The 25,194-nt window shown below is 37.3% G+C and overlaps 2 protein-coding genes and 1 long non-coding RNA gene across 4 annotated transcripts; 1 reads left to right on the top strand and 2 right to left on the bottom strand.

Annotated features, from left to right (window-relative positions):
- Positions 1 to 3,085: 3,085 nt before the first annotated feature.
- On the bottom strand, positions 3,086 to 7,526 carry LOC128507918 (E3 ubiquitin/ISG15 ligase TRIM25-like). 2 transcript variants are annotated; one of them, XM_053479078.1, is made up of 6 exons: positions 6,870 to 7,526; positions 5,950 to 6,045; positions 5,570 to 5,803; positions 5,269 to 5,440; positions 4,989 to 5,048; positions 3,086 to 4,468 (listed from the first exon to the last, which is right to left on the bottom strand). In XM_053479078.1, the coding sequence occupies exons 1-6, from the start codon at positions 7,458 to 7,460 to the stop codon at positions 3,930 to 3,932; spliced, it is 1,692 nt and encodes a 563-aa protein (XP_053335053.1). In that variant the 5' UTR covers positions 7,461 to 7,526; the 3' UTR covers positions 3,086 to 3,929. The 2 variants fall into 2 exon arrangements, with proteins under 2 accessions (XP_053335053.1, XP_053335045.1); XM_053479070.1 differs by having other exon boundaries at positions 5,558 to 5,803; positions 6,870 to 7,492.
- A 9,033-nt stretch (positions 7,527 to 16,559) lies between these two features.
- Positions 16,560 to 17,688, top strand: LOC128508014 (uncharacterized). Its single transcript, XR_008355850.1, has 3 exons — positions 16,560 to 16,981; positions 17,364 to 17,456; positions 17,575 to 17,688. It is a non-coding gene; the product is annotated as an uncharacterized LOC128508014 (long non-coding RNA).
- Positions 17,689 to 18,069: 381 nt separating this feature from the next.
- Positions 18,070 to 21,925, bottom strand: LOC128541193 (tripartite motif-containing protein 29-like). Its single transcript, XM_053511480.1, has 5 exons — positions 21,400 to 21,925; positions 20,295 to 20,357; positions 19,989 to 20,145; positions 19,735 to 19,791; positions 18,070 to 18,155 (listed from the first exon to the last, which is right to left on the bottom strand). Exons 1-5 carry the CDS (start codon positions 21,727 to 21,729, stop codon positions 18,070 to 18,072), a joined length of 693 nt encoding a protein of 230 aa, XP_053367455.1. The 5' UTR covers positions 21,730 to 21,925.
- Between the last annotated feature and the right edge of the window lie 3,269 nt (positions 21,926 to 25,194).

Below are 25,194 nucleotides of genomic sequence, written 5' to 3'. Positions count from 1 at the left end.
TTATAATTTGTCATTTTTGCTTTAAAACTCATAAAAACGGACCAAAACTAGAACTGAGCTGCAGGTTAAGCTTCATGCATATGGTGTCCATCAGCATTTTAAGTGTTTAAGAATACACAAAATAGCCTAACACAAAATATTAACAAACTACCATGACTAAACACTGATAAACGTGACGGACTAACAGTGCTGACATTTATGCTCAGTTTTGTTTGTATTTATAGAAAGATAATAATAAATTCCTGCTTACCTTTTCCACATGTCCACCAAACATTTGTCTTGTGTTCTCTTCTCGCGATGCTTGCTTTGATTTTCTGGTTTCTGGTTTCAGTTTCTCAACATAATTGGATCTCATAAACATGAGTGTGTTGAATTTCATGCGAATACACTCTAAGTAATCACGTTCATCTTCAAAACATGAAATTATTGTTGTACTGTCCTCAACAAAGCTGTGCTGTTGGTATTGACAGTCAGATAAACTCACTCACACTAAACTGAAGACAAGAAGTTTGCATTGAGTGTCCACAGGTTTAATGGTCTTGGGTATGAAGTGAAACTACAAATAAACAACACATTAAATAATAATGTCCATGAACAAAATTACAGTCATAACATTCTATCATACTTGGAAACAAACATTCTTTCTATATGCAAATATACAGCACAGCTACATGACGCCAACACACAACGTGGCCAATACTACAGCTTAATTAAAATAGACAATCAATTAACTTCAACCACAACAGGTCACATTTATACACAAATATAACAAACATTATTGTAATTCCAGAAATACTTACAAGCGATGCTGTTGCAGTGTTAAAGATTACAGAGATTCACAGAGATTAAGAGAGCCATAGTTATCACTGCTCGCATAAAGCACTTTCTATTTTTTCTGAATCACGTCAACACCTGGAATTGTGGTTTAAACTAACACTAAACCTGCCACTAGATGGGGCTGTAAATTATTAATAAAGTCAATAGGAAAATTACTGCCATTAATTAATTGTACTTAATAAACAAATAAAACTTTTATCAAATTAAACACTAAACATAAAATCTGTTCTAATTAAACTTGTTCCATTACGATTGTGTTAAAATACATGTTACACAGTTTGGAGTAATTAGTTTATATATTAACGAGCTGATTACAGAGCTCCCACTGTTGAGCGTTAAAACCGTTCTTCATTAAAACCTGTGGGTGACACCATGGAGTGTTTGTCCAGTTCTTATACAGTCTATGGCTGGGAACTGCTGGTATAGTTTGTGTATACAGTTTTTACATCCCAAAGATCAACTACGATTACCAACTCAGTGTTACCATATGGTTAATGCATTTCATTACATTACCAGCTTACAAACACTTATGTGAGAGAAGGTGGAGCTGAGCTTTAGTTTTTATTTCTTCTTTCCTTCAGCACCATCCATTGTCCAGCCTTTCTGTCAGATTTTCCCGATCTGTCTTTGTATTATACCACGATTCCTAATTGTACATAAAATCACATTTTAGTAAAGTAAACATTACTAGATTAATTTTAAGTATCTGACAAGCCTTTAGGAGATGATTGGTTGGGATCTCTTACTTCTACGGCATGACTCTAAAAATGCTGCTGGTCCTTCCTAACCCTAGACTGTAGGGCTTATAACAGGTAGCAGAGTGTGATGGGTCTTACAGAGATCCAGCCAATGGTCAGAGTTTAATGAGAAAAGTAAGCCTGTTCCACTTAAAAGTAAGCCTGTTCCACTGAGCTGAATTAGCTACCGACCTCTCCTGATGTCTCCTGATTTAAAATTATGAAGTCTTTGTGGTCTCTACTGGTTCGGTTAATTTTTCATGTGATGAGGCGTTAACAATAGAAACAAACTCATAAGGACATGAAAACGAGACTACATGAGCAATACAGTACATGAAATAAGGACGTGTTACGTACATAATAAGGTTTTAAAAGCTGCCATTAAGGAATATAACTGAGCCTTAAATAGATGATAATGAAACCAGTAACAACAGTACCATCATAAAGAGAAATTAAAATAACGCTACTGACTATAACAAACTATTACGGAGGTGTTAACAATATGAAAATGATGCCATTATGTTACACTTTCTGTTTTGTATTTGTTTGTTTTTTTGTGTAATCTGAGTGTATTATGACTGAAATAAAGCTGCTCACATCAACGGCACTTTCACTGTGCAAAAGCCAGCGTTTATTTAGTGAGTATATATTTCAGTTTAGTGAAACTAAAGTGGCCAAACAGACGCCTCTCTAACACAGCTAGGGAGTTTTGTTTTACTGGGGCACTATTATTGATCTTATTTATTATTATTATTATTTTTATTATTTCCTTTGCTTTTTTCTTTTCATCTTCATTTGTTTTTATCCTTACCGTCACTTTATGTTTGATTGTACAGTTAAATGTGTGTGTATTCTTTTTTTATCTATTTATTTCTGTTTTTATTTTGTGACTTGATTCTGAGCTTCGGCAGTACGAGTGTATACAGGAGCCGTCATACATTACACATAATATTGTGTGTTTTGTAGGATTCTCTCTTAATCAAGTGTGTTATCCCTAGAATGTTGCCGTGAATATAAATAGTGATGCACTGTCTTGTGTATGATTAAACTCAATGCAGTAATTTTCTCTGTCCTCCTACACAGAACCTGAGCCATGCAGTGTAAAGTGTACGGGTGTGCACACTGGGGGCATCACGTTGCATGTGCGCGCAAAACCAATGCCCTTATTTTTAAAATCTCACTCCAAGCTTTTCTGAAAAGTTGACAGAAATGCATTTTAGGAATAAAATTAAGTATTTTAGGAATAAAAATGATGTGGTAAATTTGTCAACAGACTTTATAATGAAATTAAAAGGAATGATTAAAACACAGACATTTTACATTAAAACATTTCTATTGTGCATCGAACTTTAACATGTAAAATATCTTTCAATTGTGTTTAATCATGACTGTTTTCCCTAAAATATCACTTTGTAAATTTTATCAATATTTCCATCTACATTTAGTCCAATGATTTTTGGCTGGCAAATGCTGCTGAACAGGTAAGGAGGTGATAAAAACTGATAAGGACTCCATAAATTGCCCAAAAAATGAATAATAACTAGATAACGGCACTTATGAATTGATACTCACAGTGATACAGGGAACTCCTCAGTCTGGGTGAGTGAGTGGAAAGGGCTCATGGTTTTAAGCTACACCACTTTTCTCAGTGATGGTGTTGAGCTGTTATTCTAATTCTTGGTCTAATTCTAGGACAGGACTCGCTAGAAGTGTTGCAGGATGACATGAATGAAGGAAGGTTGCCTTGGGTTAGTAGCTTTGTGAGTAATAAACCACAGATATTGATTTATTACTGAATTCTTTAATTTTTTATACATTTATTAGTTACATTCATGACATAAATATTACTCATAATAATACAAGTCTGTGTTTACACGGTGTTACATACATACAGTATAAAGATATTTATTTAGAAGATTTAAAAATTCACTGCATTACAAAAATTTTCTTCAGATATAATTTTTTAGCAGATTAAAACAAAAAGTCTTTGCTGAAATATATTTGTGTGTGTGTGTGTGTGTGTGTGTGTGTGTGTGTGTGTGTGTGTGTGTGTGGTCAGTTTTAAACATCTACTTTCAATAATGTAAATATAAAGTTATTCTAAAGTGACGTCTGATGTGCCGAATCTCACCACGGCTCTTCACACAGATACAACTTTATAATAATACATTTAATACATTTAATAATACATCTGTTTATTTTTATTAAACTATATTCAGTGTTAATATTTACTCTTTAATTGTCGCTGTGTTAAATTACTGAGCTGTTTGTGCAGCTGGATTGTGTGTTAGTGAGACAGATGACTGAGCAACAATGTGACAATGTGCAGGAATTTTACACAAAACACTACACACTTTATTCTGGATCACACAATCTCACAGTAGAGTCAGACAACCACCAGTCGAGCCTAAACCCAGCGTACAGAGGCTGAGTGAATGTGGTGTGGACTCTGTGGAGGAGCTTCATCGTGTCAGAGACGCTGTAGAAGGACAGAGTTCCTGCACTGTGATCCACATACACTCCTATTCTGGAGGATGATGGAGCTCTGAGATCAGTCTTAATGTTGTTGTGATAGAAAGAAAGAGAAGAAGAAGAACGACACCACAGACTCCAGGACTGATTGTTGTGTCCAAACAGACACTCATAACCCTGTCCTTTCCTGCTGATGTCTTTATATAAGACTGATATGGACACACTCTCACCGCTCCACTCCACCTCCCAGTAACAGCGTCCACACACACTCTCCTTACACAACACCTGACGCCAGGAGTCAAATCTCTCTGAATGATCAGAGTACTGCTGCTCTCTCTCACTGTATCTCACCGCTCTGTTCTTCTCAGACAGAATGAGGTTACGATGTGTCGTGTTGGGATCCAGAGTCAGATAACAGAAATCTAAAATAAAAGAGAAAAACAAACTGAACAATGTGAACATGTTGGGTTTAATTCACAGAATACTGTATATTCATGTGAAGAGTGAGACAGCTGTCTGTGTGCGCTGATATCTGAGGGAGAAATGTCTCAATGTTCATTCAGATTTTAATCTAAAGAAATAAAAAACTGTTATTTATTCCAATTTGTCAGTATTTAGTGTTTTCTAAACTTATTTTGCAGGATATACTTATTGAAATGAACTAAATTATTATTATTATTATTATTATTATTATTTTAAATTATTTTTTGTGTGTAATATATATTTCAGGAAACTTCTCTGTTATCTCTCTCTCTCACACACACACACACACACACAAATAAACTAAAAATAATTAAATTAACATTTTAAATCACACAACATTCCTGCACATCACTTGTCTGTATTTAATATTTTTTAAGCTGCTTTCAAAGAAAACGGTACTCTATAGACCTAATAAACCTGTGTGTGTGTGTGTGTGTGTGTGTGTGTGTGTGTGTGTACATTTCAGAAACTCTTCTCTGCTCTGTGGCTCTGGTGGTAAAAAGATCTGAACTGCTGCAGCTGTGGAGAGAAAAATGGAAATAAAGACAAAAAGCATCATCAGGTTGTAAAAGATGGAAACAGTTTAAAGTGATACAGTCAGTTTATTCATTTTAAATCAGTATTTTAGTTCAAACTGTCTGCAGGAAGGTCAGCAGGAGCATTGCTAAGTAATAAGACTTGACAGAGCGAGTAAAGACGTCCTCCATTGTGTTTCTCCAGCAGGAACAGCTCCTCTTACCATGTGGAGGGATTTTGTTGAATTCCTCCTCACAGAATTCCTCGAGTCTCTTCTTCAGATCTGAGAGAGAATTCCTCACTCCATCAAATGAGAGATGTTGATGGACACTGATGCTGGATGTCTGAAAGTCTGGTCTGTCTACTGGAGGAGACCGACGTCCAGAAGCTAAAGCCTACAGAAAGCAGATTAAATGTAAAACACACTTGTGACATCAGAGGACATTCACTGTTCCATTAACAGGAGGTGTTTTAGAGAGTGTGTGAGGAACAGCTGTGTGTGTAGATCAGACAGTGAGTGTTACCTGGAGGAACTGGATGTGATCGTGTGTGTGTGAAAGCTGCTCCAGCTCAGTGAGTCTCCTCTGAAGATCAGCAATCTCCTGCTCCAGTTGCTCCAGGAGTCGTTCAGCTCGACTCAGTTCAGTCTTCTCCTGAGCTCTGATCAGCTCCGTCACCTCCGAGCGCTTTTTCTCCATGGAGCTGATCAGCTCAGTAAAGATCATCTCACTGTCCTCCACTGCTGTCTGTGCACTCAGCTGTTACACACACACACACACACACACACACACACAGGATTTAAAGCTCATCTATCATTCCCTCTTTTACTGCGACTCTAAATGACTCCATGTTGTCCATGTTGTGTGTGTTTCTAGGAGCAGCTCTGTCTCTGCTCACTGCTCACCTTTATAGTGTTCACAGCCTGTTTCAGCTCCTGCACCTTCTTCTGCTTCTCCTGGATTCTCTGCTGGGATTTCATCTGCTTCTCCTTTAACTCACTCTGAGGACAGAACAGTTACATTCAGCTTTTTATAAAGTACTTACATAGTAAGATAATTCATTACATACATGTTGTTTTTGTGTGTGTGTGTGTGTGTGTGCGCTGTAGTGTTAGTTTCCCTTCCACTGGATCTAAGAGACGCAAACCCTTTTCCAGCATGATGACAAGAGTGGAGTGGAGCACATTATATCTGCTTTGTTTATGTTTATTCTCTCTCTCTCTCTCTCTCTCTCTCTCTCTCTGTTTGAATTTGAAATTGATGTTTAAATCATATAATTCACTGGAGCTCATGCAGTGATGGTGACCGTGACACATACGCCTATCAGAAGGGAGTCCTGACCAGGTACTGAGTACTGTACATGTTTATACTTTTCATTAGTCATTAGAACATGTTCAAAATCTTTTCTCCTTTTTTATTGATCTTAAGTAATATTCTAATTTTCTGAGATACTGGATTTTGGGTTTTCATTAGCTGCAAGCCATAATCATCAAAATTAAAAGAAACAAACATTTGAAATATATCAGTCAGTGTGTAATCAATCTATATAATATACGAGTTTCACTTTTAAAATTTAATTATTGAAATTAATCACCTTTTTGCTGATATTCTAATTCATTGAGATGCAACTGTATATGTGTGTGTATTCATATATATCACAAACATAATCTAGCCAAACAGTCACACACTCTAATATTTCATATTTTATACATTAATTATTAATAGTAATATCACTTTTAGGTGTAACCAACACAACACTGAGCACATGTTACTAGATATAAACTATAATTAAGAACCTCATCCTGGAAATCTTTCTCATTCTCACCTGTTTCTCAGCTCTTTCTGCTGCGGCTGTGACGGTGTCGTGTCCTTTGTGATTATCCATCGTACACAAATAACAGATGCAGGTTTGATCAGTACGGCAGTAGATCTCAATCAGCTTGTTATGTTCAGAGCAGATCTTCTCTTGAAGTTTTGCTGAAGCTTCAGTTAATGTGTGTTTTTTCAAAGCAGGAACTTCCAGGTGAGGTTTCAAATGAGTTTCACAAAATGAAGCTAAACACATCAGACAGGACTTGACAGCTTTGTGTTTTCTCCCAGTGCAGAAATCACACTCCACATCTCCAGGTCCAGTGTAACAGTGAGCAGGAGAAGCAGCTTGGACTTCAGTCTTTTTCAGTTTCTCCACCACTTCAGCCAGCATGTTGTTTCTGCGTAGAACAGGCCTTGGAGTGAAAGTGTCTCTGCACTGAGGACAGCTGTAGACGCCCTTCTGATCCTCCTGATCCCAGCAGCCATTAATACACACCTTACAGAAACTGTGACCACAGGGGATAGTCACCGGATCCTTCAGGAGATCCAGACACACTGGACAGATGAACTGATCCTGATCTACTGAAATACTGGCCTCAGCCATTTTCCTGAAATTACACAGAGAGAGAGAGAGAGAAACCGTCTGAGTTTCGTTTTCTTTGACAAGAACTTCCTGGTTCTGTGTGTTTGTGTGTAAGAGAGAGAGTGTGTGAGAGGAGGAGCTAAAAATGAGGGAGGGCATGAATACACATCTGTTAACCGTTTCATCACACTTTAGTCCATGAATCTGTGGAGATGTAATTTTTTTCCTATCTACAAACAGATGAAGTAATTATTTGACCTTGTTAATGAATACATTTTAAACAGTTTATTTATTTATTCATTCATTTATTTATTTATGTTTATTTTTATAGTTTTCGAATTTCTACTACTTTTCCTCGCTCAGAGTAAATGCGTCAATGTGGTGTGTATGTGAAACCCATAAAATAATGTATAGTGCACAAAATACTTTGGTCAACTGTATTTATTTTTTTTTTAAAGGGAGAAACAAATACTTACAGTATAGTTTTTGAAACATTTTCAAATGCTTGATTCACATTCACACAATATTAACATTATTAAAAGCAGCTAAAATATTATTCATTAAGTTAAGAATGTAAATAGTAATTAATAACTGTATTGGTATTATGACTATATTTATTGTCTGTCACTGTTTAACTGTAGTGAAGCACTTTGAGCTCCATATTCTGTCTGAATAGAGTTATTCTAATGATTGTAGGTAAATAGACAGAGACAGATTGAGTCAGTAGTTTATCAGTACTGTGTTTAATGTGACGTATCACTCCAGAGTTCTCCAAAGTTTACTGTACTTTACTTAAGAATTTAGGATCTTCACATTGAATTTAATAACATTAATAACTTTAATACACTTTACAGCACATACTTACACTTACAGTCACGGTACATGGAGCTTAGCTTCACTGTCCTCATTTAAAGCTCCACCCACTCACTCTGTTACACTTCGCTCATTGATACTCGTGTCCAGTACGTGGCAGTATTCCACTGTTGTGCTTTGTTCCTGGTTCTAACTTGGCCTAGCTAATGTTGCGCAATGTTGTCACTTGTTTGGAGTGTTACAAACTGAAAATCTGGAGTGCCTGAATTTAACAAATATTGAGAGCAGTGTTGTGTGAATATGAGAGTCCAAGCAGAGGGGAGTAGCAGGAATTATCTGTTCCAGAAACGAATAAGCAAGTATGAAAATAAAGGTTTATAGAATGGTTATGAGACCAGCAGTGTTGGATGGTTTGGAGACTTTGCTACTGATGAAAAGATAGGAAACAGAGCTGAAGGGGCGGAGCTAAAGATGGTGCAATTTGCTTGGAGAGTGACAAGAAAGTAGAGGATTTGGAATGTGTATATTGGAGGAACAATGCAAGTAGGGCAGTTTGGAAACTAGGGTAGAGAGGCCAGATGGATATGCTGTGGACAGATAAATAGAGGGGATGAGGACTATATCAGGAAGTCAATGTTAGAGATGGAGCTGACAGGCAGAAAGATGATTATTTTTTAACATTTTGGGTGTAAATGTTAACAGTTAGTGAACAGCTCTGGGTTGGAACCACCAGCTAAATTGAGCAACACTGGACAAAGCTAAAGTCTAGCAACATAACATTTCATTTTGTTTTAAAGTTTAAGAAATTCTCCTTATACCATTAAAATGCTAAAATAAACATATACATGATTACAAAGTTTTTTACTTGAGTTGTGTTAAATAGTTTTTGTTCCTTTGTGTAGGAAAATAAAAAAAAAATACTTCCCTTCTGTAATTTAAATGGGGGGATGTAGTCAATGCATTTACAGTTATGCATCATTCAGTGTAATTTGTAATTTAAGGAAGCATTTCTGTAATTTAGTGAGGTATTTGTAGTGTCCATTTAGCGTACAGTATAAGCTGGCTCTGGCAGAGAGGCGCGTGGTTAAAAAAAAAATTGATTGATTATAATAGCCATATTCCTTAGAGCAGTGGTTCTTAACTGGTTTGGCCATGGGACCCACATTTTTACATGGTCATCAAGCCATGACCCAAATTTTTAGGAATTATAATTAATTTGTATTTATTTGTTAACATACACAAGTAGTGACAAATAAATCATAGGAAAATCACCAAGACTTACAAATAAACAATATTTTATTGCTGTCATTTAACAAAATGTATCAAATTATAGAAATATTACAACGTAAAAATGACAAATACTGTAAACAGTGGTTAGAGTAAGGAAAGGTTCAGTCAAATGGTGCGGTTGTCGTGTGCGCATTTCAAAATAAAAGTCCGGTATAAGCAAAATTAGTTAAAAATTAAACTTTTGTTGTTTTTTGACCACACACTCTGTCACCCACTGAAAATGTTCCCGCGACCCACTTTTGAGTCGCGACCCACCAGTTGAGAAACATCTGCCTTAAAGTGTTCTTTGGAACAGGGAGCAGTGTGCAGTTATACACTTACGATGTGCATGATTTAGTTTTTTGGGGGGGTATTGCTCTTCTTGACGTAGACAAATGGCTCTTATCTGCTATGACCCTTGTGTTTAATCAGGAGAATGTAAAGGTATTTTCTTCTCTCCTGTTTGTCTCCAGGTCTCTCTATGACTGACATGGTAATGACTGGTTCTTTTGTATTTGAGACATAGCACAGTTTAAAAGTGCTGAGAATAAACAGAGATCTTCAGACATCATGCCTGTGTGTGTGTGTGTGTGTGTGTGTGTGTGTGTGTTTGTTTCTCCCGGTCAATCAGGCCCGGACCAGTAAGTGTATCATGGTGCAGCGGACACAACAAGCTAAAACTCATACATTTACATTTACATTTAGGCATTTGGCAGACGCTCTTATCCAGAGCGACTTACAAAAAGTGCTTTAATGTTTACAACATTGGATACATACTTACACTGGGTTAACTAGGTTAATAACTAAGTGCCATTAGTCCAACACATCTGAGAAAGGTTTTTTTTTTTTTTCCTTTTTTTTTTTGGGGGGGGGGGGTCTTTAATTGTTAATGTACACTCACATATCAATAAACCATTGTGCTTTTGTAAAATAAAGAAAATAAACAGGGTTTAACTTTCAGCTGTCTCAGTCTCCCGAAAACCTTTTTGAAATGCGTCACTAAAATGGACTAAAACTTAGTGAATATTTCACACACACACACACACATATCCATATATCTATACATATACATCTATAAAAAGCTTAAAGTGTCTTAAAGTGTTTCCTTTTAAATTAAGTGATTTTAATAAAAAATAAATATTCTCAGTTTATGTAATCCATATGAATCTAAGGAGAGATACAGTCTTTCTGCCACACTTCATTATCTGATAATAACCTGAGACAGGACACGTCCACACACTATTCACATGGAAACAGTCACTGGGTAATCTACTGTACATACAAGGCCACGCCCCCAAACACACACACACACACAGTAGATCCGATAAGTTTCCTGCGCGTGTGGAAGATGTCACAGGCTGTACAGGTTTCTGAAGCTCTACAGAATGTTCCGGAATGTGGGAGGAGTTTAGATTTACCTCAGAACAACACTGAGACTCCAACAGAGAACAAAGGAGGAGAATCCAGCAAACTGTTAGCATAGCTAAGTTATTAAATCTTATATAATCTTTATTCTGATAATATACACTATTATTTTATACTGCCCTTTCCCAGTTTATGTGAAACATTGTCATTTAATGTCACTTACATGGTTTGGTTAGCATGTAGATAACACTGCTAAATCATGCTAACATACTGCCTTATGTAGCTTAGCACAAACAGGTTAGCTCACAGTGGCTAAGCTAATGCCTTACAGTATGTAGATTACAGATGGTTGTCAGTATCAGCTGTGGTGTAAATGTTTATAATATATTTCACCTCGGTTTGGATCGCTTTATATTATGGTAGCTATTTGGTTCAGTTTGGTAGCTTATGACACTGCTATCTATAATGTTATTTAGCACAAACACTTTAGCCCCCGGTGCCTAAAATACAGCCTTATGTAGCTTACAGATGTTTGTGATATTAAGGTGTAAATGTTAATCGTAATGCAAAAAGTATTAATCGTTGTATAACATTACAAAGCTTGTGTTGTCTTTATCGATGGCCAATAATTATGTATGATAATATACAGTAATTTTATGGTTATCATGCTTAACAGTTGTGACCATAAAAATGACCAGCCACCTGTTTTATAGAGACCAAATACAAACAAGCAGGCAAGATACAGACGGACCATCACTATGTCATGGAAAACACCAATTCTGTGATTCCTGCCCGCATGGGAACCTGGACCACAACAGGGGTCTGGATTCGGGATGGATCTCTTGTATTGTTTTAAGCGGTTGGCCACACGATAAGGCTTCACCTGTGACTGCGCACAACCAGCACATGGACTGACCTCAGATGCCAGGAATGTTACCACTGCTGGTCACGGGGTCTGTGTGCATTGCAATTCAGTTTATGGTAAGCAGCAAAAAACACTATGGAAATGCCCGTGTTCACTTGTGTCTTTAGTTAAACAGGAACTGCTTTTTAAGAGAGGCACAAAGATGTATGACTGTGTATAGGGTGTAAAAATGGGCTTTTACAAACCTAACACCCCTTCTTCATAGTGCACTGTTCCTGTTCGCACTGTGTCACTCTGAATGTTTGTTTGCACGGCCATATTTACAGTATAGGCCATAAATGTGCCTTCTGTGTATAAGATCATCTGCCTCCCTCTTTCCTCAATCCTGGACATTTACTTTGCACTAGGTGAAAGAGGTGACATTTATATGTTTATAAGTACACAAATGTCAGGACGTGTCAGAACTACTTCAGGGCCCATAAACCTGCAGACCCCTAAATAATGAGTAAAGGCCAAACTCACTCATTTATACTGTTACTTTCACACCACAGCAGTGTAATTGTGTCCCTGAGAGGTTGCTATCATGTTTTGTTTTTGTTATTATTTTTTTTTTTATCAAAACTTGTTTGCTGTTCATTGTTAAATTATCATATTGTTACAAATTTGCATATTATATATATATTGCTTACATGTTACACATCATTAATACTGTTTGTATTGGCCAATAAAGATGATTTTATACTGATTCTATTCTATATTTTACAGAGTTATTGGATGACCATCTTGTAAAACCTGAATTTTGTCTTGTTACTAGGAACTTACTAACATACCTGAAGCAAAAGAAGCATTGTAATATTTGCATGAATTCTAGCTTTTATACCATACCAACATTTCTTGGGGTGGTGAACAGCCTACCATAAATATGGTACCATGCTGGTATGCTGGTGACCAGCATCGTAATGCTGTGTCGCTGGTGCTGGTATGCTGGTCACCCTGCTTATGCTAGTGCTGGTGGGGGGAAAAAACAGCATAGACCAGCAATGATACCAGCATATGTTGTGTTTTGGTGCTGGTATGCTGGGGACCAGTATCAGTAAAGTGACTGACATACCAGCACCAACATCATGGCACTATAATGCTGGTCACGAGCATACCAGCACCAAAACACAACATGTGCTGGTATAATTGCTGGGCTATTCTGTTTTTGTTTTTATTTTTTTTGTAAAAAGACTCAGGGCCGCATTCTATGTATATTTAGAATAGACAGGCTACATATTTAACTCACTGTTTACTTGTCTTTATTATGTGCAACTGTTAAGGACATCCTTGTACTCAACAATAAGCGTCCATCAATTCTGTAGGCACACACAAGGTCACAGTATCATTTAGTTGTGAGTGCAGGTGAAAAGAGAGATGATGTCCTAATTCAGTAGGGGACAGTTTATAGCAAAGAAGCTGTTCCACATACCACCAGTCATAGTCAGTAGAGAGGAATGAAACCTCATTATTCAGTAAGTAGGTCAGTAATGTTTTGGGGAACTTTTCCCCACTTATACAAACATGCCATTTAAGCATGCAATCTGTACCATCAACAGTATAAGAGTGACAAAGTCACAATGCGAAAAAATGTCATTTTGGCCCATGTGAACCTATGGACAGTGCGGTTTGAGGGGAAGCATTGCTTCTTTAAAAGGGTAGTGCATGATGCATGTTAACTTGGTTTCTGTGTCAGCTCCTCCAGACATTGCCCAAGTCATCATTTTGTCGCATTTGCCCATTTGCATGTGCACTTTATTTTGTCTGAAAAACATAGATGGTTCTTTGTTTACTTAAAATGTCAATGTCAATCTATCTTGTCCCAGCTAGCTAGCTAATTATGTCTCTAAGTTAGCTAGTTAGTTTTTTGTTAATTTATGTTGTTAATTTATGATGTTTGTAGCACCTTGGTCCTGGAGGAGCGTTGTTTCTTTCACTGTGTACTGAACTGTATATCATTGAAGTAACAATAAAAGTCTACTTGGCTTGACTTGACATGAATTTTGCAAGATGTCCCTAAAGGTTTGGCAATTTCCAAATAATCAATATATAGCTGCACTAATAATCTTAACTCTTTAGCAGACAGTAACTCATTTTGTTGCTAGTCTATTCCATCAGTGTGAGATCTATAACACCCCACCTCTGAATTTTCTTCAGTAATCTTGGTGAGAATTTTGAAACAAAGCCTGAATTACTGTTAGAACTTAAACATTCAATGTCCAGATTGTAGCAAGTTACAGATGTGGCCATTAAGACTGCGTGTGTTTTCCCGTCAGATGCCGCAATTTAGCACGTGGCGTGCCACGACTTGCCTTAAGCAACATTTGGGAATTTAAATAAATGTGTTGTGCTTCACTTAATATCCACAAGATGGCGCATGGCAGGACTTTATCTAAAAGCCGGACCAAGTACTGTACAACGAAGAACTCTGTATAATTACTTAGCCTAAAACAATATTGTTTCCAATGTTGAAGCACACATTAATTTTATTTTGTTTTACAACAAATATTTCATGATGAATGTGTGTATATGTGCTTTATATTATTTTCATAATGATGAAATGAGATGCCCAAATTCGTACTTTAAAATTCCTAATACGTTTCTTATATAGTTTTTGTAATGTCTTAACAGGGACAAAACAGTGAAAGACCTGGCAATGTCTCTGTTTAAATGGCCTTGAAATTAATTTAATTTCCTGATAGTAGTCTATCTGAGTGTTAACTATGCGAATGTCCTGATTCGTGAATATGCCAACTTTCAAATTTAAGCAAAGTAAATGTTAACACAGTGAGCCTTTAGATTTTATCATGTGTAACACTCGCATAGCCAGAAATCAGACACTGGGTGTGCATCAGAAAAAGTGGGTGTGTTATTAGCAGATAAATGTGCAAAAATTATATAATAAAACTATATAAGCTACAAAGCCTTTATAAGACTCTACTTTTATTTAAGTGCACTCACAATGACGACAAAACCTTATGATGTTGTAAAATAATGAAAGTAAACAGGGTGCGCTATTCTGGTTCCAGTGAACTTGAGCGCATCAGAAAAAGGACCCCAAAACTCTGTGTATACTCGCATCAAAGACATGAAAAATATATACTTGCAGAAAGTGAAATGCCTGCTTTTATATAAACTAATGGAAAAGAAATTTCAGATTATGTAAGTCGAATGAAACGTGAATTACAGGCGCGTCCACTTCTGTGGAGATAATAAGATGACATGATTACCTTCATCACAGTCGAAACCAAAGGCATCACTAATTTATCAATGAATTATTACGATGGTCAGACTCAGTCTCCTTGCTGTTTTTCCCCGACACATTAGTCTACTTCTGTCGATGCACTCTGAAAAACTTTATACGTACAGTTGAAATTAAAGAGGAGCATCACGATGTTCAACATCTCATTTAAATTAAATTAAGAAATATTGTAAAAATATTTAGACCATAGCTAAAAATAATCCTGCATCTATTTTTAGGTGTTCCAGCTGCCACTGTTCTTATACGGCTCTAGTTAAATTTATTTTCTATTGCATTTCTTTTTTTTACATTTATTTATCTATAAGCTTTTATTTTTAAGGTATCAGAGGGTTGTATAATCATTTCACTGCATATCGTACTGTGTATGACTGTATGTGACAAATCAAATGTGGAATGTGAAGTTTTACACTGTGCCTTTAAGGGTTGGTGCAGTACCATGATTGCACACTGGAGGCCGCTATGTTGATTTTCTGACAGGGGTAAGCGAAGAAGAAAATAAATGCACACGGTGCTTCGGTCTGCAAAAGAAGAGACTTTTTGTTAGAAGGTTCTTGTTTTTTATTTGCAAATCGTTCATTGTTTCAACAGGAGTTCTGATTAAAAGAGAAAAAGGCATTTTTTTGTGAAATTTTTGCTTGTTTGACTGACAAACATGTTTTAACTTAATAATGGTCATATACATATGTAACGGAGTTTAATTAAGTTGATTAAATTGATGCAGAAATTGTGAAAACACGCCGTTGGTTGCGCTCTGCTGTATCCACGTCCATCACAGATAGGGGGCGGAGCTACACAAACGGCAGCAGTTTTCATACTGACTTTCTGCTGGTGAGACGCATTGATGATTGCTCTGTCTTATTAACTCGGTTTGGAAAGATTTTCAAGCATAAAACCGACATTTTATACTATACACGCATTATTACTTCGGTTTGTGAGCTTCTGGTATGTGTTTATTTATGAAAACATATTAAGAAGAATGTGTATTAGGCTGCTTGTAAACTCTGAACCTCTGTTTACTTCATTTAAGACTCAAACATCATCAATGATCTGCAATATAACCAACTTATGGTGCTGTTTATCCCAGGCCGATAAAGGCAGCCTTGAGTGACCATCCACCTGACTCGCAGTGTAGATTATTTCACCATCACCCACACACACACACACACATATGTATATATACAGTATAATCCCAGCGGGCACAACACATGTAATCCACGTGGATTTCTGGTGGATATTTGGTGAAGTGGTGGATCCACCAATTTTCACCTGATATCCACGTTGATTCCACGTGGTTTTAGGCACGTGGAAAACCTGTTCTAAATTAATGTGGAATTCACATGGAGTTTTAGATCTACATTATTCTTCGCCCATTTCCACGTGGATATCACGTGAAAAATAATTTTGTACCACCTATTGATGGTTGCTGGATTTAATTTTGAATGCATATTTTGTACGCTTTTACATAAATGTGACAATCATTAATTAACATTAAACACACTCAAAAATAAAATGACGCATATGACGCGTCCAATGTGTTCTAAAGTTGAACACATGAGCCAAAATGTGTTCTAAAATGGCATTTTCAAAATGTGTTACTGATCGCCTAAATGCCACATCTGACTACAACGTACACTGGATTTACAAACTAAAAAGTAGTTTAGAACACCGATGTGCTATCAGAGGCGACACATAGGGGTCGCTGCGCAGAGTGACTTTGCAGTCTAGCGAGTGGTACTGAGCATGCGCAGTGATCAGCCTTTCCTGGATCCCGTTTTTTTAAGTGGAAGCGCGAAACATTTATAGCTAATAAAAAGAAATTATAAACTTCGAAATTTGTTTAAATTTGCGGTCTGTTAAAGTTACAAAGTACCCGTGGCAATTGTGTCCCATACAGAGAACAATTGTGTGTGATGTTACAGGGTGAGCACTGAGGTAAGCAGTAATATTCTAGTATGTTCTGTGGCAGTTAGTGTAGGTTCTTACCGACGCGGTTAGCTTGATTGTGAATCTATGTATGTAGCTAACGTAGGATTCGAAGCATAACAGGCAATTGCAAACGTTAATTTGTCAAAAATCCTAAAAACAGGCTAGTATTTGATGAACAGGTATAATTTGTCATAAATGCAACACCATCACCATGTATAATATATTATATGCACTGAGGAGTTCTGACAGTGAACACTAACATTTACTTGCAGAATATGTTCCATTAAATTTCTAAGAATAGGAGAAGGAACTTTTCAGTGTAACTTATGTGGTTACTCTACCCATTTATTTCTTTGAAGATAAATAGATAAGTTTTTTTTTCTTTTAGATTCCTTACAAATTCACTTATGTTTCAACTAAACATGAAGGGATCACGAGGGGATAAAACATCATTTGACAGCGCTGTGCAAATTAATAACTGGTAAGTAATTGAACAGTCCCTTGTGGTCGTGTATTTTTTTTATATTAACACAATGATTGTATTGATAAATTGCAGTCCATGCATCTAAATTATACTAAACATTTTTGTCCTTTGACAGACAGTGTAGTAAAGGCGCATGATGTTACAGAAGCCTTTGCCCTCAGCACCATTGCCAATCGGTTACGAAATGCACCTAAGAGGAAAGAAAGGCTGGATGCAGTGTCATTTATTAAGTGTTAAGTAAATGTTTTTGTAATTTTATTTCTTTTGCTGTTTGCTGTTAATCTTCTCTTAGATGTTTTGTTTGTTTAATTAGTCCTTTAGTATTCATATTTTTATGTTATTTCAGTATTATGCACTACACCCAGTTTTTATGTGCATTTTGTATTGTTTGTTTTGAAATATGAATAAATTATTAGTTATTACAACTTTTATGTGATTTGTATCTGCTTTACACAGGATGTTGTGGACATTTTGAACTTTGCAGAATTTACGTTGAACACAACACGTATTTTCGATGGGCTAACATCCATGTCTTTTCCAAGTGGTAAAAAACACGTGGACTCCATGTGTCAAATCCACGAATGAATTCGACTTGCCTTTTACGCCTAAATTACCCGTCTTTTCCACGTGGTGAAAACACGTCTTTTCCACGTGGTTTCCACGAGTTTGTGCCCACTGGGATGAATTTACACGAAGCTGAACTCAAACAGCAAAGAGAACATGGCGCGTATGCGCTCTTTCACGTTGAATCGAGAGATTTATAAGAGATTTATCTTTCCCAGAAATACCACAAACACACATCTATACGTGTTAAATAAGCGCTGTCTTTGCGGAGCTGTACAAAACGCACGCCGGTGTGAGCTGCTTTATAATATATATTAACATATGTTTGCTTTGTAGTGGACCGCGCGCGCACAACCTCTCGCTGGTTAGCGTCTAAATACGACGTTTTAACGGGGTGAGGATAAGAAACACCACACTGGCAGAAGTGCTAACTAATGATTATGAATGCGTCGGAAACTGACTGGCCATTTTAATAATTCATTGATAAGTTGACACACACAAACACACACTCACTCTCTATCTCTCTCTCTCACACACACACACACACAGCAGACGAAATCGTCATTAGCACGCCCCTCCCCAAACAGCACAGCGATGAGATACATACATTTAAACAATTTATTCATACAGACGTACCTGTATGTGTGTGTGTATGTATGTGTGTGTATGTATGTATGTGTGTGTATGTATGTGTATGTGATCCTGCATCAGCACGCGTAAAGTTTTCCAGAGTGCACCGGCAGAAGTAGAGTAATGATTATGAATTCTTCGGGAAAAACAGCAATAAAACTCACTCTGACCATTTTAATAATTAATTAATAAATGAGTGATTTCTTTGGTTTCGGCTGTGCTGATGGTGATAATGTCATCTCGTCGTCTGTGCACAAGTGAACGCGCCTACAATTCACTTTACATACGAATTACATAATCTAATAATTTGTTTTTCATTAGTTTATATAAAAGCAGACATTTCGGTTTCTATAAGTATATATTTTTCACGTCTGTGAGGCGAGTATACACGGAGTCTCGGCTCATTTTCTGACGCGCTCAAGTTCACTGAAAACAATACAGAATAGCGCACCCTGTTTACTTTCTTTATTTAACAAAATCATAAAGTTTTTTCGTTATTGTGAGCGCACCTAAATAAAATTAGAGTCTTATAAAGGCTGTGTAGCTTATATAGTTTTACTATATAGTTTTTGCACATTAATCTGACAGTGTTTTAATTTTATGGGCGTTTAGTTTAATTTATTTCAGTTAATAAATCTACTACAAATTTAAAGAACACAAAATAAAAGATGACGCAAGACCCTACACGTGTAGCTTTTCTAATTACACATAAAATCTAAAGGCTCAGTGTGTTAACGTTTACGTTGCTTAAATTCAATCCTAAAAATATTTTTAAAATAATTGTAATTATAAATTTCTACTGTAATGTTAATACTGTGATTATGAATTCGTTTAATTACAATGTTTCACTTGATTTTATCTGCAACTACATGCGACTATAGCCGAGCTGCGACTCATTAATCCTGGAGAGAACGAACTAAGGCCTGAGGAGTCAGTCTGTAGTTATATAGCGCCACTCAGCGGTAAAAGCCAGCAAACGCACAAACCCAAATGCAGTTGCCGTGCACAGCGACGGTAAAAGTCGCATACTGCCTGTCCACCTACTGTATGTATGTATGCATGTACTGTATGTGTGACATACATTTCAGAAACTCGTCTCTGCTCTGAGGCTCTGTGAGTAAACTCTGAGCGTTCTCCACTGTGGAGACAGAAAGAAAAAAGGTCAGATGGTAAAACGCCAAGTAAATTTAGAAATCAGAAATGTGTGTAAGTCACATGACTTCAGTCCTGAAGCACCAGAGTGCAGAGTTTCTCAGCTCTAACACAAATTCACGGCGAGTGTTAAAAACTCGAAACAGTGCAGAGTCCAGGAACATCAGGAACAGCTCCTCTTACCATGTGGAGGGATTTGGTTGAATTCCTCCTCACAGAATTCCTCGAGTCTCTTCTTCAGATCTGAGAGAGAATTCCTCACTCCATCAAATGAGGGAGACTGATGTTGAGGTCGACTCAGTTCAGTCTCCTCCCAAGCTTCGATTTCCTTCACTGCTGTCTGTTGGGATGGACACACACACACACACACACACACACAGGATTTATAGCTCATCTATCATTCCCTCTCTTACTGCGACTCTAAATGACTCCATGTTGTCCATGTTGTGTGTGTTTCTAGGAGCAGCTCTGTCTCTGCTCACTGCTCACCTTTATAGTGTTCACAGCCTGTTTCAGCTCCTGCACCTTCTTCTGCTTCTCCTTTAACTCACTCTGAGAACAAAATAATTGTATTAATTACATTAATGTGATTATAAATTATGAAAGGATAAATATTAATTGCAGATAAAGTACACTCAGGTTGTTGGTATTGTATATTTCTTTGTATTTATATAGAATACAAACAATGATTTTTAAAAAAAACATGTTAAAATAATAAAAATCGTAGGTAGCCCAATCACAACCACACTTTTTCTACTTCACCTCTACCCTTTAAAGACTATTTAAACCAATAATTATCTTTATCTATTTTCCTTCCATTTGTATTCCACTAAAACCTGTACTTTCCCTGTTTAATGAGTGAAATGGCATCCACAAAAATAAGTGCTCGTTGGATCAATACTTAGTTTTAAAACTGTTTGAGGTGGGAAAAGCTGACTCACAGCTGTAAGTAGATCCGAACCCGACGTGTAGTGCTATCTTGGTTAGAACAGGGATCAATATGGTCATGTGCCCACTGAAAGATCTGCTTCACTTCTATTGAAAGCTCTCTGATATAACGTATGAGGGATGGAATGAATCAGCAGGAAGTCAACATACTGTATGGACAAACGTCTTCTATTTTTTCCTGAGTCTGTTCTTTCTTTTATTTACCTTCAACCAAAGTTTCAGCCACCATGTTCAATTATTCCTTTACAAATACCCCATCTGTAAATGCTTTGTTTGTGTTGCCCCTAAACCCATTCTACTTTAAGTGAACATTGCACACTGCTAGCTGTAAATAAATGTGAAAGGACTCTGGTTGCTGACTCATACTGGACTATCAGTTGTACAGTCTATCAGGAGTATAGTACACGCCATCAAGTGTTGTATCTCATAGTGGCACTTCACATCACTGCTTGGTGTTAATGCCAAACTGGTTTTAAACTGGTTTTAAACAGGAAGAATAAACATACATCGATCTGCCCGTCCACCTTTAAAGGCTCACTTTTCATAGTCCAAAAAAACGCAAGATTACTGGCATAGTAATTATTCTCATTTATTAAAAAAGCATTAAGATAATCATTAAGAAAATATCATTAAGATGAGTTCCCACCTGTTTCTCAGCTTCATTTGATACAGCATGGCCTTGATGTTTATTCAACATGCACAAGGAGCAAATATAGCTTTGATCAGTGCAGCAGTCAATCTCAATCATCTTGTTGTGTTCAGAGCAGATCTTTTCTGCATCAAATATTGTATATTTGGTTCTATTTTTTTTTAAACAAAAGCAAGACAGACACATCATACAGCACATACAGGCTTCGCGCTTTCTCTCAGTGCAGGGATCACACTCCACATCTCCAGGTCCAGTGTCACATTGAGCAGGAGAAGCATCTGGGATGTCGGTCTTCTTCTTCAGTTTCTCCACCACTTCAGCCAGCATGTTGTTTCTGCGTAGAACAGGCCTTGGAGTGAAAGTGTCTCTGCACTGAGGACAGCTGTAGACGCCCTTCTGATCCTCCTGATCCCAGTGACCATTAATACACACCTTAACTGTGACTGTGACTGTCCTTCAGGAGATCCAGACACACTGGACAGATGAACTGGTGCTGATCTACAGCTGCACTGGTGCTAAAATACTGGCCTCAGCCACTTTTCTGCAGTCACAGTAAAAGGAAGAAAGAGAGAGAACAGTTTCAGTTTCTTTCTGGTCGCTCTGTGTAAGAGAGAGATGAGAAGGAGAAGGAGGAGGAGCAGCATGACAGAGAATTGATGAATAATCCTCTGTTAACTGTTTCACCATCCTTCAGTACATAATTACAATATAACACATAACTATAACACTTATTAGGATCAATTTTATGGAACACACAGAATAGGTCTTAAAGCTCTTAAGTGTCTTATTGAGCATTTAGATGCACATAAATTGTCATGCACATACATTGTGTGATCATTTTTGTGTTTATTTTGGATTTATAGTAGTGAGGTATAAGGAGTACTTTTATTTTACTAGCTCCGAAAATAAAAGGGTGCCTTAAATGAATGAGGATAACTTATAAGTCATTTTATATTATAACATTAATAATAATCAGTTGTCCACTTGCACAATCAGCTCAAACCCTGTCATCTCCTCCCTCTCAAACACCTTCAGGCAAACTTGCTGCAATAAAAGTAAAATCAAATCAAAAGAAACTGTACAGAACAAAGCCTGCAGGAGTGTAACCATTGCTTTGTGTGTGTGGTGACAGGACACAGAGCAGTCAAGTGGTTGAAACTGACTAAAATTCAGGGAAACGGGATCAGGTCTCTGTTGATGGATGGACAGATACCAGAGTATAGCACTAGTCTCAGCTGGTAAGCTCCACCTCTAAGCGACTTCCCAAATCATGCAAACACAACAATACCCACCTGCACTTAAACGTCCTTATACTGTGGACTGCAATGTGCCCTTAACTGGAAAGACCTGGGGACTGATGTATAAACGTTGCGTACGCCCAAAATGGGCATAGAAATATGCGTACGCATTTTCCACGCACATATCGGGATTTATAAAAAATAAACTTGCCGTAAATAAGTGCGCACCGTAAGGATGCTCTTGACCGTGCGTACGCACTCTTTTAGAAGAGTATGTGTTTTGGCGACACCAACTGGCCCAAATAGCAAAAACTATTTAAAATGAAAAACTTCTAAATTATCCTATTACATCACCCAATAAATCAAATTGCATCAACCTGAATTATCATTATCAGCATTCTTAACCAGGTGCAAATACTTTGAATTAACTATTTTTTTTAAATAAATGGGCTATAAAAAGGTATGTGCGTATATAACATATCATCATAATGGATGCTCTAGCGCTGTTAGAAGACCTTGCTAATGACGCTCTACGGAGGGAGCGTGTTTTCAGAGACCGTGAAGATTTCCTTGCTCATGATGATGATTGGCTATTGAGCCGATTTCGATTCCCAAGAGCCATCCTCTTGGAATTGTGTTCTGAATTACGGCCAGTATTGGAAAGACCCTCACGGAAAAACCACGCGCTGTGTGTTCCTGTACAAGTATTGACCATATTAGGCCACTTGGCCACTGGTACTTTCCAGCGAGAGTTGGCAGACCGATCGGGTATGTCGCAGTCATCCCTGAGCTGTGTCATGCCATATGTATGGGATGCCATAGTGGAGATGGCACACCGATACATCTGTTTTCCTTACACGCAAGCTGAACAAGCCAACATCAAAATGCAATTTGCAGCAATCGCCGGTTTTCCCAATGTAATCGGTGCTATTGACTGCACTCATGTTGCAATAAAGGCACCATCTGAGAATGAATTTGCTTTTGTTAACCGAAAACATTTTCATTCTTTGAACGTGCAGATCATATGTGATGCGCATATGTCTCTGACAAATGTAGTTGCGAGATGGCCTGGGTCAACTCATGATTCCTACATTTTGTCCAACAGCAGTGTAGGGAACAGACTGCAAACAGGAGCTGTGTGTGATGGATGGCTTCTTGGTAAGTCGGCAGGAATGCGCATGTAATTGTAATTGAGTAATAATGCAAATGTGTTTAAAGCATACCTTTTAAAATGTTTTTTCTTTTAGGTATAATTATAATCTCCAATGATAAACAAACCCACACTTATTTTAATATTTTTAATGCAAAATTTCACATCAATCAATGCAAATTTTCAGGAAACAAAACATGTTTTATAGCATTCAAAAATTAAGTGAAATGTTCAGGAGACAGTGGTTATCCCCTTAGAACGTGGCTGCTAACTCCACTAACTAGACCCCAAACCGAACAAGACGTGTTCAGTGGTTAAACGCACTATTGGTCTGCTAAAAAGACGCTGGAGGTGCTTGGATACGTCTGGTGGCACAGTATTGTACACCCCTACAAAGGTTTGCCGCGTTGTGGTGGCTTGCGCAGTGTTGCACAACATTGTTTAAAAGAATGGTATACCTGTTCCATCAAACACCCATACTGAGAATAATGAACCCGACCCTGGCCCTCCTAATGCAGTGCATAATGCTATGGCAATACAGCAGCGTATAAATGTAATAAATGGAATGTAAAAAGGCAAGTGAATTCAAACTTTTTTTTTTTCTTTTAGTAAACCACTTATTTCTGACAAAATAGTTTTTATTTCTTTCAGTCCGGAACACACCGCATTAACAGCATGAACCATGTGACGTTGGGTCTGCATGACTTCTTCCGTCAGTACACGCCTTGAGTTACCAGCGCTCGGTGGTGGCACAAAGGATGATGATGATGATGATGATGCACTGGATTGCGCACAGCATGGGGTTGCTTGGGCATTTGATGATGGCGGCACACTGGATGTTGGTGGAGGCACGTAGGATCTAAGCCTACATCCCTTGTCTACCCCACTTGGACCACTCACCGGGCTTGAAGGCATTCCAGGATTAACTTTTCCTTTAATCATTAAAAAACGTTTAATTAAAGGTTGTATTGCATATCTGTAAATGTGTGAAATAAAATGTGCACTTGATGACTTGCTTTTGTCTTTTTAAGTTACATTTTTTGCATATGAATAAACAGGAAAATTGACTATTTTAATAAACGTATATCCGAAGGACAGCTGCATTTATTGCTAAGTTTTATACATGAGGCCCCAGATGTCTCCCGATTTAAAATTATGAAGTCTTTGTCGTCTCTACTAGTCCAGTTAATTTTTCAAGTCATGAGCCGTTAACAATAGAAATAAACTCACAAGGACATGAAAACGAGAAAACATGAGCAATACAGTACATGAAATAAGGATGTGTTATGTACATAATAAAGTTTTAGTTACTGCCGTTAAGGAATTTAACTGAGCCCTAAATAGATGATAATGAAACCAGTAACAACAGTACCGTCATAAAGAGAAATTAAAATAACGCTACTG

Source organism: Clarias gariepinus, chromosome 2 (genome assembly GCF_024256425.1).
Source record: "Clarias gariepinus isolate MV-2021 ecotype Netherlands chromosome 2, CGAR_prim_01v2, whole genome shotgun sequence".
Taxonomy (NCBI): domain Eukaryota; kingdom Metazoa; phylum Chordata; class Actinopteri; order Siluriformes; family Clariidae; genus Clarias; species Clarias gariepinus.
This window is presented reverse-complemented; position numbering and strand designations above follow the sequence as displayed.

Coding starts and splice junctions, on each gene's coding strand:
- LOC128507918 (XM_053479070.1), bottom strand. CDS start 7,460: ATGGCTGAGGCCAGTATTTCAGTAGATCAGGATCAGTTCATCTGTCCA. Junction 5,049..5,268: donor CAACAAAATCCCTCCACATG/GTAAGAGGAGCT, acceptor TTCTCTCCACAG/CTGCAGCAGTTCAGATCTTT. Junction 4,469..4,988: donor CAGAGAAGAGTTTCTGAAAT/GTACACACACAC, acceptor CTTTTATTTTAG/ATTTCTGTTATCTGACTCTG.
- LOC128541193 (XM_053511480.1), bottom strand. CDS start 21,729: ATGCTGGCTGAAGTGGTGGAGAAACTGAAGAAGAAGACCGACATCCCA. Junction 19,792..19,988: donor CAACCAAATCCCTCCACATG/GTAAGAGGAGCT, acceptor CTGTCTCCACAG/TGGAGAACGCTCAGAGTTTA. Junction 18,156..19,734: donor CAGAGACGAGTTTCTGAAAT/GTATGTCACACA, acceptor GTTTGAGTTCAG/CTTCGTGTAAATTCATCCCA.